Here is an 18083-nt window from a genome sequence, read left to right on the forward strand (position 1 = left end):
GCATTGGTGTAACATTTGCTCAAGCGCCTACATCTCCCATAATTCCGTGGGCGCGGCTGGTTTCCGGTCCTGCGCCGTGTCTGGAGCGGATTGGAACCCGGAGTCAGGACTCGATAAATGAAGGGTCTTTTGCAGAAAAGGTAACATGTTTCTCTAAAAACATACACCACAATTAGCTCAAATGGCGGCGCAGATATGTAGAAAAGTCGCAGTCGGTTTGAACGGCTCGGTTTGCGCGGCTTACGGCCCTCTGCTCTGGGCACGCGGAGACTCATCAGCCCTGACTCCCGTTTGGTGTGGTGCGTCTCCAGTCCATCCGCCATGCCGACTGTTCTTTGTTACAGTCGCCAAACAGGAGCTGCTCAGATCGGAGTTAAAACCCGGCTAGAGTTTGGGAGCGGCTGAAATCCCGGATCCCATCTCTCAAAGCTGGACTGCAGTTTGTGAAAGGATGACTCAAGCCCAATGTAAACTGCATAGGCTGCTTACTGTTTTCACATTATAATTCAACACAAGTGAATGAGAATGACATGAAACACTATAGTTTGGTGTTACTTGCACAGGGACAGTCCACAACAATACTCAAACCAAGACAAAAGTCAGAGGAAAGAAGCCGGTGCCAGGTTAAATAGTCATCAGAGTATAAGAGTAGGCCATTATACACACATATATACAGTTTAATTTTGTTATGCATGCCCTTATTTGATCGGTTTTGCACTATTATTAGGCCTATTCATTGTTTTGTGTTGCACCATATGGCCAAAGCACGTTCCTAGTCACTGGCCATACCATTAAAACTTTTTGTAATTCTGATACAAATACTCAAAAATGTGACTTTAAGATGAACATTTTGAGTTATTGTCACATTTCTTTCTTTCATCTATGCTATTCCCAGACTGTAGGTTGGCAAAATGGCTGATCCAACACCAGATGAGTTTGTCTGTAAGTATGGCCCATGCACAGTATAATATGCAGAGGTGGAGGGGTTATGGTTTGAGCTGCTGTGTCTTGTGCTGCAGGGTGCGATGACTGTGGACAGTATCACGACTCGGAGTGTCCTGAATTGGGGCCGCTGGTGACTGTTCAGGACTCTTTTGTGCTCAGCAGAGCGAGGTAAATGGCTTCTCTCAGGTATCTACACAATGATTCACATCTAAGGATTAAACATTATCTTAGACTTTATATGTTTCAATCCACTTAAAATGCTTTTTGGTGTTGGTAAGCATACTCTGAATTCCTAATGTCTGGTCAAGTTTCACTGGCAGAATTTTCTAAGAACACACTTGTGGACAGAACAATCGAGTGCCTTGTGAGTGTAGTTGGCTGACACGGTAACACACTTAGAGGTGCACTATCGAACCTTTCTGGTTGCGGGTCCACCACTTGCTTGTCTTCATGGATATGTTATTGCTTTGCTTAGAATATTCCACAGTCAGGAATTGAAAAAGACCTTATATGCTTGTGTCTGCTATATTGCTATAATCTATGATGCCTGTGGATCATTATATTATTATTTGCCGCATTTTACATTTCAATATTGATTTAAAAATGACTTAATAAAAGAAACAAGTGAGTTAATTTCCATGTTGAAAAACTGCAACGGCAATGGGTGACTGATAAATATGCTTAATGCCATACTGTGCACCATACAAGCAAAATCATAATATCTCCATGGAGACAAGCAGTAGCCAAGCCCACACCAGAAAAATTACATTTTTAAATTAAAATATATTCAATGTGATTCTGTCTTGAGTTTGAGTCCCACATACGAAAAGGGCGTTCTCATATCTGCCATGCTGTAAATGTGTATAAATATTAATATATAGCATGTTTTATATTCTTTCTTTCTGTTTAGGTCCTCCCTACCTAACAGTTTGGAGATCAGAGAAGTGAAGACCGGAGAAGAGGGAGTGTTTGTACTGAGACGCCTTGTCAAGAGAACACGATTTGGACCATTTGAGGCTAAAAGGGTCTCACATTTACAAAGAGAGGGGAAATTTCCTCTGAAGGTTGGGTTTTTTATAATTAAACAAATCTATCTATAGCAAATTTTTTGCTATATTATTTCCTACTACTAGTAGAGCTGAAAGATTTGGGAAAATATCAGATTGTGATTTTTCTGACAACAAGCATTGCGATTAGATTTGTGATTTATGTTTTAATAAGAGGATTCAAAGTTCAAATTTTAAGACTCAAATATGAACCGACAATTTAACAGAATAATTACATTTCATAACATCTTTGTACAGATCTAAACTACCGGGTTAGCCATTTATATGTTGAATAAGCCAGGATACTTTGTTTATGGAGGAAATTATGGTACTTTGAAATTTTTTGCTAATTGTATCCATTCAAACTGCAATTTCGTTTCAGTTGCAATTAGTCTCTCAATCTTAAATGTTACTTTCTCGCTCTGATCAGGTGTTCCAAAAAGATGGCACCGTGGTGTGTTTTAACACCAGTAATGAGGAGGACTGTAATTGGATGATGCTCGTGAGACCTGCTACAGACCACAGTCATCAGAATCTGACAGCGTACCAACAAGACGACGATGTGTACTTCAACACCTCACAAGTATGCTCATTATTCAAATGTATAAGTAATGACTGCTTTGTGACTGTATTAGACTCTGTTCATGTTCTGCAAATGGCTGCTGTCATAATTTCAAATGGAGGGCAAGAATCTTTGTAACTCTAAAAGTTTTTAAAGAAATATCCAAACTTATGCACACATGTTTATCCTAACCATTACTTGTTTAAGACTGGCCACACAAACTTGCCATATGGCTTAAAGTCCTTTCAGTTGATGCTAATCACATGTTTAGGGTTGAATAAAAACATAATTTGACTTGTTTATTTCTGCTGACAGCGAAGACTTTGAAGTTTTTGTTTCATGTGGATAGGCCCAGTAATTACAGAGACATTAACCGTCAATCAGGTCAACAAATCTGCAGTCTGACAGTGTCCATATAATTCTGACCTGTCCTCCAGCTCAGTTTAAACTATAGGGACCATTGTGAAATCTCATGAACCCAAACTGCTGATGTGCCTCCTAGGATGTCCTACCAGGTACTGAGCTGCGAGTGTGGTACGGTGCCTTCTACGCTAAGAAGATGGAGAAGCCCATGTTAAAACCTCAACTTCAACCTTCTTTACCTCCATCAGGTCTGTTTACTACTTTTACTTTGTTACGTTCCACCACTAAAGATTTGTAAAGTACTGTAATTAAGTAAAAATTTTAGGTATCGATACTTTACTTACCAGTAAGTAGATTTTAAAGTGGATGCTTTTTACTTTTACTTCACTACATGTAGAAGCAGGCATCTGTGCACAGTTCATAGTTTGCATTCTCTCAGATGTTGCTGCTTATGGATGGGTTTAAAATGTCCATTGTAAACCCAATCTTGATTTTAACTCATAAAACTCTCAATTTGATATTGTCCACACTCACACTGCCATTATTTTTAAATAATAAAACAAACTATCCAAATTACATATGATTTTAGAGAAAACTGGGCCCAAAATACTGACAGACGCTGAAGAATACAATACAAGTAGGTTCTTTGTTAAACTTCTTAATACATTTTTATAACTTTGCTACTCTTCTTAACTATTTAACCTTTTCATTTCCTTTCAACAGATGATGTAAAATTGGCGCTTCCACTTGACCCACAAGAGGAGAGTCATGTATTTCCAGAGGTGGATGTAGGTCCCCCTCCTGCTCCACGCACCCAGAGGAAAAGTCCTATTCGGGCGAGGAAAAACAGAGGACGCAGACCCACCATCTCCACCACTGCAAACAAAAGCAAAGGTGTGTGAGTTGAAGCACAGTCACAGCAACACGTTTTTTTCTTACTACGTGAATTAAATGAAACCAAAAACAAAACAGTAAAGTATAAATGCACTATATATATATATATATATATATATATATATATATATATATATATATATATATATACACACACACACACAAATAGACACACTGATTGATTATTATTGCATGTACCTTTTACTTGCACTTGTAGGGAGGTCGTTCTGTTTTTTGTTTTTTTTTGTTTTTTTTGTAGTATTAAGCCTAGTATTCTATTGTCCATCTTGATTTTTTTTAATGTGTATTCATAGTACTTAAAGCACTTTTCAGTTCAGTTCATTACTTCTCTCTCTCTCTCTCTCGCCATAAAGTTTCGAAGCCAGTAAAAAACTGTTCAGTTTTGGAGGAATCTGAAACTACAGAGATGGCACCAGTTGAAAGCATTGCCCCAGCCCATGACACAGAGACTGAACCCATCATCAAGAGGCCCAAACTTCGAGACCAAAAGAAGGTATACCGCTGCTCCCTGTGCAGCAAGATCTTCCAGAACAGCAGCAATTTGAATAGACACATCCGCTCTCATGGTAAGACGCCCATAAAGAAAAATACAGTCATAATAAAGACAGTATAATATTTATTTATATATTTTAGGGGACAAGCTGTTTAAATGTGACGATTGTGACAAGTTATTTAGCCGCAAAGAAAGTCTGAAGCAGCACATTTCTTATAAGCACAGTAAGACAATGGTAAGTACCTCTTCAACACAAGTGTTGTTTTTATTTATTTATTGTTTTATTCTAAAGTGTCTCATGTTCACCAGCCTGATCTGGAGTACAAATACAAGTGCAACACCTGTGAGAAATCCTTTCGCCTAGAAAATGCCTTGAAATTCCACAACTGCCGAACAGGTAAAAACTAATACATAATAATGACAATAAACTCTAAGGGTGTTTTCACACTGCCACTTGCTGCACTTTGGAGCGTAGTGAGTATTGGCTGACCTACTGATGCTGATGGCCTCACGTGGCTACTGTGCGGCGTTTGCAGTAAATTATGAGCGTGGTGTGTGTTAACAAGGACCGACCCAGTGAAGTAAATAGAATTAAATCCAGTGTGCAAGGACCACTCCGCAGAGGGCAGTAACATGTGAAGACACCCTTAAACATATATGTACTATAAAATGTAGACAAACAAGCTGTCCTTTAGACAGATATTTAGGGCAGTGCTTTACCAGAGCTCTGTCAGAACTAAATCTGTCCATTTGACAGATTTCAGCTTTCTTTGGCTTTGGACCTTAACAGGATGACTGAGCGATTATCAATCAATCAAACTTTATTTCTATAGCACCTTCCAACAACCAAAGCTGCCCAAAGTGCTGTACAACATTAAAAACACGATTAAAAACAATAAACTTCATACAAATCAACAGAGCATATTACACCATTAAAATAAGGAAAGAGTCACAGTGCCACTAAGTGCTGAAAGCCATTCTAAATAAATAATTTTCAGTTTGGCTTTAAACAGAGGCAGGTCAGAGATGGGACGCAACTCTGGGCAATGAGTTCCAGAGTTTTGGACCCACTACTGCAAAAGAACGATCGCCCCACTCTTTGCACCGGGACCGGGGAACCTCCAGCAGATGTTGAGTGGTCAAAATCTCACACAGATAAGAAGGTGCAAGGCCATTTAGTGCTTTAAAAACAAACATTACAATTTTAAAATGAATTCTGAACTGGACAGGGAGCCAGTGCAAAGAGTACAGGACAGGGGTGATGTGGTCATGTTTGCGACTGTTCATGAGCAGGCGGGCTGCAGCATTTTGCACGAGCTGCAGGCGGTGAAGATCAGCTTGGTTAATCCCTGCGTAGAGAGCGTTACAATAGTCTATGCGGGAGCTGATGAAGGTGTGGATGGCTTTCTCCCGGTCACCACGGCTCAAGAAGGGTTTGACTTTCGCCAGGAGGCGGAGCTGAAAAAAAGCTTGCTCTGACCACAGAGTCTATTTGTTTGTCAAATTTTAGACCGCTGTCCAAATTCACCCCCAAGTTTTTGACAACATGATTAAAATGGGGGCCCAAAGCAATAAGACCAGGAGCTGAGATAGGTTGGATGTTCCAAACACAATGCATTCAGTTTTATCCTCATTCAAGCAGAGGAAATTCTGAGACATTCTAGACATTGAAATAATTGCACCTAAGGGCAACATGTATAGAGAAAATAAAACAGGGCCCAAAATGGATCCCTGTGGCACACCAGAGATCAAAGGGGCTGAGGAGGAGAGGTCACCAATCATAACAGAGAAAGTCCTATCTGTTAAATATGACCTAAACCAAGTATACACCATAAAATGTCATTTCTTTTGATTTTTCTAGATGACAAGACCTTCCAGTGTGACATCTGCTCACGGTTCTTCTCCACCAACAGTAACCTTTCCAAACACAAGAAGAAACATGGAGACAAACTCTACTCCTGTGAAATCTGCAACAAAATGTTTTATCGCAAAGATGTGATGCTCGAGCACCACCGGAGGCACGGTGTGGGTGAGTCTAGTCGTCTACTTCCTGTGTGAATACAAAGAAGTAGTAGAATAATTACAAAGATGTTTTAAAGATTTAGGAATATCATGAAAATATGTTATTGAGATGAGAACAAAAATAACACTACCAGACAGTGAGCATAATACCAGCTAAGGAAAATGTGTCAATTAATATTTTTTATTCGTTTATGGACCCTTTGGTGGGGGGTCCATTACCTGCTGGTCTATATAGGTATGTTATTGCTTCGTCTGGAATATTCCACTGAATGGCATTAACATATCTATCTCTGTGGCATAAAGTAGGTGGTGGCAGAAGGCAAAATTATAGCTCAGATCTGTGTAGAGGTGAGCTCACTCTATAAATTCAATAAAGGAAAGGTTAATGCCATAATTTGGAACATCCCAGACAAAGCAAGTGACATAGCGCACATTTGTCATTGCTGAAAAAAATGACTTTATCTAATTACATGTGTATAATTTATTTTTGAAGTGTCCAGTGGAAAATCTGTATATGTGTAGTTTAATGTATTAAACAGTGTCTTGACAAATGTTGTTTTGAGCCGGTCTTGTTTTTGATTCTAAATCTAAACTGTAATTGTAGGAGCAAAAAACACAAAGAGAGAAGACCTGGAGGCCAACGGTGAAGAGAACATTAAGTACAGAAAGGAACCGTCGCCTTGTCCAATCTGCGGAAAGGTAACTACACAACACATGTGAAATATGTCACTAAGGGCATGACGTTGGAAAGACAAATGTCTAACAGAGAATTCTGTGTGCACAGGTGTTCTCCTGCAGGAGCAATATGAACAAGCACCTGCTCACTCACGGAGATAAGAAATACACCTGTGAGATCTGTGGGCGCAAGTTCTTCAGAGTGGATGTGCTGAGGGATCACATCCATGTCCACTTCAAGGTAATCAAAGGTCCTGTATGACACCAAATTTACTCTAATCAGCTGTAAGCCATGTTATAATGTTGTTGTTGTATATGTAATGTTGTGATGTGTGTAATGTATATGTTGTTGCCTCATCAAAACGTCCCTGGAGCTGTGTTTTGTTTCATTCACACATTTTTGAGTAATCCTGCATTATTTAGCTGTCTACATCTCCAAAGCTCAAAATGCTCTGTTCCACCTTGTGATGTCATGTAGTGATAGTTTTCAAGTTAACAGCTACATTTTATCTTTAGTTCAGTAGAACTGGACAGTTCCAGGGCTGAAGCCATACAAATGATTCTTGTGAAAAATTATGAAGTTTAAAAACGACAGTGGAGCACTTCCTGTATTACCACATGACATCACAAGGTGGAATTATGCTCAGTTTTATGAATTCTAATGATAAAGAATGATAAAAAGGGATTGTGCTTTTATCCACCTGTTGTATAGGACATTGCACTTATGGACGAGCAGGAACGAGAAGACTTCATCAAGAAAATTGGCATTTCTGCAGAGGACAGTGAAGAAACAGATGAGGAAGACGAGTTGGAGGATCCTGAACGGCACAAATACAACTGCAAAAAATGTCAAGTAAGAATAGACAAAGCCTTTATATACCACTCTACTCCTGTTACACTGTGCTTAGGGCTGAATAATTTGAGAAAAATTGTGATTTTTCTGAGAAGCATGGAGCTCAATAGTGACTGCCTGCTCTGGTGCTGGAAGAAAATTTTTCATTCATTTTTTCCCATACACTTTTCAAAAAAATCTAATATTAAGAGTTCAAAGGCATCACGGAGGCTAACCAGCTTCATGCTAACTAATATCCATAATGCGGTCATGTTAAGCTCAAAAAGCACATTTAAACGCAAGATTCACCAAAATGCTTTAATATCTTTATGTGTGTAACGTTTCAGAAACATTAAATAATACATGAAATTATTGGTTTTGTGGTCATTATTTAACTGTGGTCTTTAGCTGATTAGACCTGAGCAAGCTTTCAAGCATTTGATTTTCTTTTAGGTTTTTTTTTTTTTTTTTTTTTTTGGAAAGTCTATGGAAAAATGAATGAGAAATTTAATTCCAGTATCGCTGTTGCTGTCAATTTAATACAGGAAACACATTTCAGAACATTTTTGTACAGATCTTAACTACAGGATTTGCTATTTTTAATGCATAATAAGACAGGATATTTAGTTATTTATGGAAGAAATTATGGTACTTTATAAACTTTATATATTTACCTTATTCCAGATGTTGCCGTGGGCACCGCCAACGTCATTTGGCTTGTATGATTTTGCATGGGGGCTGCCAATCTCGACAGCACCTAAATTCTACAGGGAGTACAGAGCCATTTTAAAGCCTCCCAGAGAATCGGTGCAGTGTTGACTTGGTCAAGTGAATGTTTTATACAAATCAACCTACTTTACATCATATTTTAGCTGCAAAACTTTTCACAAATTCTAGGTGTAAATGAATGTGATTCTCTTGTAACACAGGCACAGCACACAGTGCAAAGAAAGTGAGGTTTGGAATAAGGTCAATACTGTCTATGAATACACAACTGTAATCTGTGAACGAGTGCGTAACATAGTGTGTCCTTTTGTCTCAGCTGTCATTTGCGAAAGGTAAGGAGTATTTGAAGCACATCATGGAGCAGCACAAAGAGCGTGGTTATGGCTGTGGCATCTGTAACCGACGCTTTGCTCTGAAGGCCACATACAATGCACATCTGGTGATCCACAGAGAGCAGCTACCTGACCCCGCTGTGCAGAAGTAAGATTTACTCTAAAAACAGATACATGCCAAATACTTTCTGCTCACTACAGAAAGTACAGATACCTGTACTTTTTATTATTTGAGACTTGCTGAAAAGGTTGAGAGATTAGTTTTAACATTTTAATAATTTGAGAAAACAAAAAAATTAAATAAAAATAAATAAATAATAATAATAATGGCTAGAAAAATTGTATTGTTTCTGTTGAACAAAATTCTGCACAAATCTTAAAATCACTACATTTGAAGCTTTAATAGATCTCAAAATCTGTGCAAAATACTTTCACTTTATGTTCTTTAAGTACATTTTTAAATAGGTACTTTAATACGTTTACTTAAGTAGATTTTTTCATATGATACTTTTACTTTTTATTTTAGTCCAGTATCTGTATATTTACATAATTAACTAAATTGAGCACCCTTTATAAGCAGCTCTTGAGGTCAAAATAAGACTACTGTATAAGTCTAAATCTAATGATTAAGCGCTTTATTGTCTGATGTAAAACGTACTTATAAACTCATCACACAATAATAAGGATGATCGGAATGCATAAGTTAAGTGAGGAATAACTTTGGACCACTGCAAACTGTTTAAAATGAACTAGTTCTGTTTTTCATGTTTTTAAGACAGTAAAAGTCAGTCAGTTTGATTGTATCCATTTTTTAATGAAGACATTCTGCTTTTGAAGGGTATTTACTAATGAACTATAATGAATGGATCATTATTTAACTTTTTTTTCCATGGTCCACAGCAATATTTATCTAAAATGACTTAATCGTAGAAACAGGTCTTCTGAATTCCTGTTCAAAAGTTCCTCTTCACAGCAGTATTTCACCATAGAAAGCAGTGGATTTTCATTTATGTCTGAAGTCTTGAATAATCACAAGTAAATACAGAAGTGGGCAGACATGGGAGATAGGTGAAAACTGGAATTTTTGCATGAATAAATCTAAATACATCTTTGAACACGCAAATGATGAACACTGTTATAACATGGCAAACAGCTAATTAAAGTTGATCTTACATAATGTCTCTTTTACACAATTTGTCTGTTAGATACATCCATCCATGTGAGGTTTGTGGGCGCATCTTCAACAGCTATGGAAACCTGGAGAGACATAAGATCATCCACACTGGTGAGTAAGCATTTGTAACATTTGTACTGAGCCATGGTGGAAGGTAATAAAATAAAAGTAATACAGTACTGTACTTAAGTACAAATTTTAGGTATCTGTACTTAAGTACATTTTAAAGTGGATACTTTGTACTTTTACTTCACTACATCTGAAAGCAGGTATCTGTACTAGTTTTTAACTGGACTGAAAAATAAAAGTATTTTTTATTATTAGTTGAGACCTGCTGAAAAGTCTGAGGGGGTTATTTTTAATATGTTCGTAGTCTGAGTAAACAAAAATATACAAATAAAAACAGCTAGAAAAAAGAATTGTTTCTAAAAATGCAGCACAGATCTTTTATCAAAATCACTACTTTTGAAGCCTTATAAGACCTCAGAATTAACATGAAATTCTTTCACGTTTTACTCTTTAAGTACATTTTCAAATGGGTACTTTTATACTTTTATTCCAGTAGATTATTTTGTAATATGATACTTTTACTTGAGTATTTTTTTTGCTCCAGTATCTGTACTTTTACTTAAGAAACACAATTGAGTACTTTTTCCACCACTGGTAGTGAGAGAGGAAACAGACTGCACCATCTCACAGTCACAATACTGTCCATATGTTATTACAGGGGTCAAAAGTCACAGCTGTGATAAGTGTGGGAAGTCATTTGCCAGAAAAGATATGCTCAAGGAACACCTGAGGGTCCACGATGACATCAGAGACTACCTGTGTGCAGAGTGTGGCAAAGGTAATCTCCCAGCACGGGTTCTAGGGCTGCAACTAACAATGATTTTTGTAAGATGTCTGTGTAATCCCTCAGTCTTCCCGGTATGATCCATAGTACACCTGTCACAATAACTCATTTGGAAGCACAATTTATCGCTACAGAGACATACTGCAATGAATGATAATAATGAAATGACTTTATGCCACTGACGCAATAACAATAATGCAACAGCATTTTTAAATAGACTATCATTAAAAGGCCTGAGCTATAGCAAATAAATAGCAGAATGAACCAATAATCACTTATTTAAAGTTTTACAGCTCAGATGTTATTGTATTAAAAAAAAACACCCATATCTTCCCATTTTAACAAAGACATTGTAAACATGATACACGTTGAGCCCCAAAATATATTGTTCCAGCTTTCATGTATTGAACAATAAGTCCATATAGTCATTATTGCCACTAATCGATAGCAAAAGAAAAAGTTTTGGACAAAAGTTTTAGAGTGAAAATGTTTCACCATTTAACCAAGCAACTTCCTCAGTTCTGGTCTGCTTGTAAACAAATAGGTGTGTTAATTTCAGTGTAGTTAGCTCCTCCCTTCAGATAGATATAAGGCAGTGTCCACCAGCATTCTGACCTCAACTGAAGAAGCGGCTTGGATGAGCAGCAATAAGTCTTCACTCTAAAATTTTTGTCCAGTTGACAGAATTTAATGTTTCTTTTGCTAATTATTTTTCCAGTGAACTAGTGAACAATTATTTTTAAAATTAGTCGACTTGTGAGACTGTTCTTTCTGTTGTATTTTTTTTTTTAAACTCAATGTATTTTTTTTTTTTATCAAGTAAAGGTTGAAATATGATCACTGAAGACGTCTAGAATATAGAAACAAATAAAGTAGAAATTATTTATTGTTGTAAGTTAAGTGCATAAAAAATACAACTCACCATACCGCTGCATCAGAGGGAGCCCTGCACTTCTTTCTTTGCGATGAGGTGGACTCATGAGGAGTGATGAGAGACAATGACACCCGCAGTGTGATTATGTCTAGTCTGCTTCGCAGTTTCTTTAAAAAAAAACTCTAAAGGCTTATCTTTTAATCCCAGGTGCTTATTCTCCATGAGTTTTGAAGGTTTCATTGCCTCATTTGCTTTTCCCACATATTACTGCGTAATATGTGGGAACTCTGCGCGTGAGAGTCACCTGTAGTGACAAACCCATATTTTAAGTAGGACTCCTGGTGTTGTCGGTTAAATTTAGCTTTCTTTTTCTTGCAGGTCGTAGGCTTCTCTTCAGGCTCCTCAGTTGGCCTTTTCTCCTTTGTTAAAAAGCTCTCCAAAGACTTTTGCTTTGGCTCATTTTCACTCGCTTGTGCCTCTACTTTTGGGCGTCGTGTCTGATGTGTTAAACGTGAAACGTCATTGCGGAGACAAGAACAGATCTATCACAGATATAATATACCTGCCACTACATCAAATAGATTTCTGTGGTGATTTCCTCTCAGGATTTTCATGATATATCTATGGACAAGTTTATTAGCGTGTCATGAGGGACGGGCCAAAGTTACGTCAGAAGATCCTCCTGCTCAATAATAATAATAATTGACAACAAATACATAAAAAGATTAGGGTTAGCAAGGAATGGGCGCATTGCTAGGGGGTACTGCCCCTTGAGTGCGGGCTCACCAAAACCTTGCCTCTTTTAATGCATTGTACAGGACACGCATGCACACACATTTTACATTTAAATCTAAATAACCAATACCACCATTAGGACCACAAAACTAACATAGAGCAATATTGACCAACACTGAGTATGACAGCAATAATAAAACCTGTTATTGTTATCTTTACTTTTATTATTAATATTATTAGTATTACTTCTTTATCTCCGCACACACACTCATACACTCACACACACACACACACACCCCCCCCCCCCCACACACACACACACACGCATATTTACAAAGAAAACCAACCAAGACAGAATAATGCAGGTACCATACTGTACTTCCCCCCCCCCCCCAACACTTTTACACATCAACACAACTTTCTCTGTAAATAGTAAGCTGTAAATATTGTATGTGTTTCTATGTCACTGGGTGTTCTTCAAAATAAATAAAAAATAAAATAAAATAAAAAAAGAAGATCCTCCTGCTCCAGACCCCTATGCGCACTGCGTCTGAAAATCAGGCCTGTGTCTTTACACAGGACTCTGCTGTTTGTTATTTTAAGATTTCAAAATCCTAATAATCTTCCAATTTAAACTACAACAAAAAAGAACAAACACAAATAAAATACACTTAAATTAAGAGGGAAATGTATTTTCCCAAGCCACACAGAGCTGCAGTATAAGGATGAAAGAGCCGCATGCAGCTCTGGAGCCACAGGTTGCCGACCCCTGGTCTAGTGTATAAGTATGTTGGCATGTGTTTAGAGTCTGTATAGTCCAATTAACATTACATTTAAAAAGTAAACTAATCACAATATGGTCATTGCCGCCCTGCTTGATCTGTTTATTTTTGTACACGCTTAACCTGTATGTTATAAGTGACAGATAAGTGACACCCTCGCTGTGTGAAGGAGAGGTTTCGCAGGTCTTTCCTTCCTGCTGCTGTCAGACTGTACAATGAACACTGTTAACACTGATCATGAGTCATTCATCCATACCTATGTGCAATACTTAAGTCACTTTATGAAGATGTTATATTAGAGTCTATTTTTAGTTTATTTTTAAGTATATTTTTTAAATTATTTTAAACTATTTATCTATTATCTTGTTTTATTGCATGTACCATTTTCCTTCTGTTCTTTAACTATGCGGTGCAATACTGGAATTTCCCCAATGTGGGACTAATAAAGGCATATCTTATCTTATCTTATAAGCTGCATCTTATTTGATTGTTTTAAGGTATGAAGACCAAACATGCTCTGAGACATCACATGAAGCTGCACAAAGGCATCAAAGAGTACGAGTGTAAAGAGTGTAACCGCAAGTTTGCTCAGAAAGTCAACATGCTGAAACACTACAAGAGGCACACAGGTGAGAGTCTGACTAATGCATCTTTACTGTAAATACATCAAACTCCATAGACTTTGTCAGGCCAATTAACCTTCCAGTCTCTTCTATGTTCTGTTCTACACCATAAAGAGAGTCACACCACTGTCCTAAATTGGGATGATTCAGTCACATCCACTGATTTGTAGCATGTGCCTCAAATGCAGAAGACATCTTTGGAAAATTCTTGTATCATTCAGAACAAAATGTATAACTTTATTTAACCTCAGATACGTGAGAGTTTAATGTTCAATTGTTGATTCTGCAGAAATCTGCGTTGTTTCTCAATCCTCTGCTTTACTTTTATTTTTTTTCCTTTTTATGGACCCAAAGACGCCATGTGTCCCTCTGATTGGTTAATCTGCCTGTCAATCATCTCCTCTGAAATGGTACAGTTTTGTCAAAGCTTGTGGTTTTCGCTTGCTAGGCAACCAATGCGAGCCAACCAGCCCCTTGGTTTGCAGGCTAATTTTTAAGATGAGGGAGTGAGAGAGGGTATCACAGTAGCCTTATGACACCCGAGTCATATGACTAGACCTGTTTGTTATGATTCTTTTATGTTTCCTCTAGGCATAAAAGACTTCATGTGTGAACTGTGTGGGAAAACCTTTAGTGAGAGGACGACTCTAGAGACGCATAAGCTCATTCATACAGGTGAGCTAAATGGTACAGACATAAACACTGGTTGTTTGTGCAGTGGATTTATTTGTTTGTTTATTCTGATGTAGTGGGTAAAACCTGGACCTGTCCAACATGTGACAAAAAGTATCTGACGGAATACATGCTGCAGAAGCATGTGCACCTGACCCACGAGAAGGTGGAGGCGCAGTCATGTGACTTATGTGGGACAAAGGTGTCCACCCGCGCCTCAATGAACAGACACCTGCGCCGCAAACACCCTGAGGTGAGGCTCAGAACTGTGGTAATGTTAAAGCACATTTAAAGATACAGGAATGACTGCTTGTGTTATGTTCAGTTGGTCTCTATGAGAATGGATGAATTTGATGATCTTCAGGAACCTTCAACAATCAATGAGTCCTCAATCAGCATCGTACAGGTAAGAAATGTCACTACTTTAAACCTTGTGACTAAATAAACACTTATGAATATTTTTCACTGCTATTCATTTCTGTAGCCCACACTTACTCTGGAAAAGGACACTTTGTCTCAGACGAGACCTGGACGACCGCCTCGCAGCACCAAGAAGAAGCAAAGAGCTCAAGCCGATCCAGAACTGTCCGACACAGACGACTTTGTGGATTTCACTGCTACAAAACAAGAGTCCATGCCTGAGTTTAGAACAGTCATCGTTGGTGAGGAGACAGAGACCAGCTCCGCGGTGCAGAGCATTCAGCAGGTACAGGTGTAAAACTAAAAAGTCACTCTGCTGTTGATAACATACTAGATTCATCACATTGTTTTCACCACATAAATGACTAAGAAAGAACTTTATCTATATGAACAGAAAGTAAAGTATTACTGGTAACTGCAGTAATTTTTTCTCTTTTTCAGGTCGTGGTCCTGGCTGACCCAAATGTGTCTGCTGCTCCGTCCTCTAACAGCTCAGTGGGGCTGACAAACATAACTGTCACTCCCATCACCAGCACGCCCCCAGCACAGTTCACCAGCCTTCAGCCTGTGGCTGTGGGTCACCTAGACAACCCCATCCTCACTGTGACCTTTGACACAGTGAGTGGCTCTGCCATGCTTCACAATCGCCCCCCGGATCTGGTCCCAGAGACGGTGGGCCCCACAGCAGCCCCTCAGTCTGTGGCCCACTTCATTAACCTCACCACTCTGGTCAATCCAATGAGCCATTCACTGGAGCCCTCCACTCTGGCCTGGAGACCTGTCCCACCAGCAGAGGGCAGCACTGTCACAGCAGGGGCAGAGGCTTCTGTGGAAAACCAGGACAATCAGAACCCGGAGCTGGGACAGTCTGCACAGAGCCAGTCTCCTGCTACACAACCAAGTGGCTCATCTCAGCCAATGTTTAGCTACTTAAAAGCTGAGGCGCTGGACGCTTCTCATCACATTACATAGTCTCTGTATTAGATTGGTATTCACTGTAGAGCTAAACAGAAGTCACACAGATGCCTCTCCATTGGACTAAAGGAAACAGTTTTTTTTGTTTTTTTTAGGTTTTTATGGCACTTACTGACAAGATGTAGCGAGATTTTTCTTTTCTCACACATCAAAACCAAAGCATTTTGATAGAGTTGAGAATGCCTTCTGTCTAAGCCTTTAAAACTGCATGGCTGTAATATCTATTGATTACCCATCTGTTAATCATCTGTCAATCAAATCTGACTCTGGTTAAATCAATTGAAATGAGTTGTAGTATTGTGTGAATAATTATTTTTGACTGTTGTATTTTACATTTTCTTCTGCCTTGGAAACATGCTGAAAACCTTTTGTACTTAAAACAAATTACCATATATTTCCTGGTTGTGTTCTATGTCAGTAGCATATGTAATTACCTTTTGGTCATAATTTAGTCATGTTATAATCGCTTAAGTTTTAAATTACTAGTGAAGAAAACCGGATAGTGATAATAACTTTTGAAGATGAAAACACTAGAGGGCGTCATTGAGTTGAGTACAGACCATTGTAGAAACACAGACACAACTATTGCAGTTTGAGTAGCCAATATATGCAGCGCTTTGGTTACAAAGATAAGCTTGTAATACGCAGAGGTGGTAGAGTATTCAAAAAGTTTATTCAAATAAGACCACCCTTAATTCAAAATAATATTACTCAGGTAGAAGTACTAAGTAGTGCTCCAGGGAAATGGTATTTGAAGAAACTACTTCAACTGTGTAGACGTAGGGACCTAATTGGAAGCATAAAACCTTGAATATGGCACAAGATTTCTTATTGGGAAAGTATAGAAACATTTTAGAGTTCTGTAAGTAAGTATCTAAAATTATTCAAGTAGGAGTAATAATATCCAGCGTAAAACTACTCTGAGAAGTACAATTTATTTAAAAGTTACTCAAGTAAATGTAATTAAGTACTACCCACCCTGGCAGATGAAAAGGATTAGAGGAATAGAGGACTAGACTTCACTAATCACAAACGCATTGCTGTTTTTCTTGTTAGGGCTGCTGTTTCCCACATCACATTTACACTTCACTCAAGTCTATAATATTATGTTAAAAGGCTCATTCACACTTCCTCCCTAGTTTCACCTTGAAGGTACTTCATATGTGTTTTCTGTCTGTGGCCACTGAGAAAGAAGGTGTGGAACAGTGACCCAACCCACACAGCAGAGATGTTTTGTTTGTTTGTTTGTTTTTTTTTTGGGGGGGGGGGGGGGTTTGCCAAAAATTACTTTGAAAACATACATTCTTATTGTGAGCAGTTTAGACTCTATGCACAGATATGACCTGTAACTTGACTTGATGGCGTCACCTGCCTGCCTCTATATAATTTACTTACATCAGAATCAGAAGACTTTTCTTGCCATCGTCTGTGAACACAGTTCACAAACTAGTAACTTACTGCGGTGATAAAGTGCAACATAAAAGCATATAATAATAATAATAATAATAATAATAATTAATATTATTATTGTTGTTGTTGTTGTTATTATTATATATATTTGTATTATTATTTTTTTTAAGTAAATCTACTCAAACTTGGCTACAATTTTCAATTTTAGAAACTGTAAACAACAAGCTAATTGGATGACATGAAACATGAAAACTAATTATTTCATGCTTATAAACAACACATAGTTTTAATTGTTACCATTTACTCAACCGTAGCCCATTTTGTGTCTCCAGTGTCCGACCTCTGCTCCAAACACATGCTTTTACTGACAGATGGGCTGTAGCGCTAACAATTAAAAACACCCAACCAAATCAATAACAAAAAGACGTGACTGAATTTTTATTAAAATTTCAGAGATAATGCTAACTCCCAGCTAGAAGTATAACGGGTGTTTGTGCCTGCAGCTGTTACAGAATCCATTTTTCTCGTTTGTGTTGAAAAGATAAATCCACACATTCCCAAAGCTAGCTGCTATCACGTATCACTCCTATTGTTAACGTATATTCCCTGTTCTGACCTAAGGGAATGCTGCCTGGATAATGACACAACGAACAA

General features: G+C 38.1%; 1 protein-coding gene across 1 annotated transcript; it reads left to right on the top strand.

Moving 5' to 3' along the window:
* Positions 1–30: 30 nt before the first annotated feature.
* On the top strand, positions 31–16410 carry prdm15 (PR domain containing 15). Its single transcript, XM_033978013.2, has 24 exons — positions 31–140; positions 896–942; positions 1020–1113; positions 1856–2009; positions 2422–2574; positions 3056–3164; positions 3506–3553; positions 3640–3810; positions 4185–4397; positions 4465–4559; positions 4634–4721; positions 6186–6353; positions 6951–7045; positions 7131–7262; positions 7734–7874; positions 8896–9059; positions 10117–10196; positions 10813–10932; positions 13827–13958; positions 14544–14627; positions 14702–14877; positions 14950–15030; positions 15109–15330; positions 15486–16410. The coding sequence occupies exons 2-24, from the start codon at positions 912–914 to the stop codon at positions 16014–16016; spliced, it is 3282 nt and encodes a 1093-aa protein (XP_033833904.1). The 5' UTR covers positions 31–140; positions 896–911; the 3' UTR covers positions 16017–16410.
* The last annotated feature ends 1673 nt before the right edge of the window (positions 16411–18083 follow it).

The sequence above is a fragment of the Periophthalmus magnuspinnatus genome, chromosome 14, assembly GCF_009829125.3.
Source record: "Periophthalmus magnuspinnatus isolate fPerMag1 chromosome 14, fPerMag1.2.pri, whole genome shotgun sequence".
Taxonomy (NCBI): Eukaryota; Metazoa; Chordata; class Actinopteri; order Gobiiformes; family Gobiidae; genus Periophthalmus; species Periophthalmus magnuspinnatus.

Coding starts and splice junctions, on each gene's coding strand:
- prdm15 (XM_033978013.2), top strand. CDS start 912: ATGGCTGATCCAACACCAGATGAGTTTGTCT. Junction 3,165..3,505: donor ACCTTCTTTACCTCCATCAG/GTCTGTTTACTA, acceptor ATATGATTTTAG/AGAAAACTGGGCCCAAAATA. Junction 10,197..10,812: donor ACATAAGATCATCCACACTG/GTGAGTAAGCAT, acceptor ATGTTATTACAG/GGGTCAAAAGTCACAGCTGT.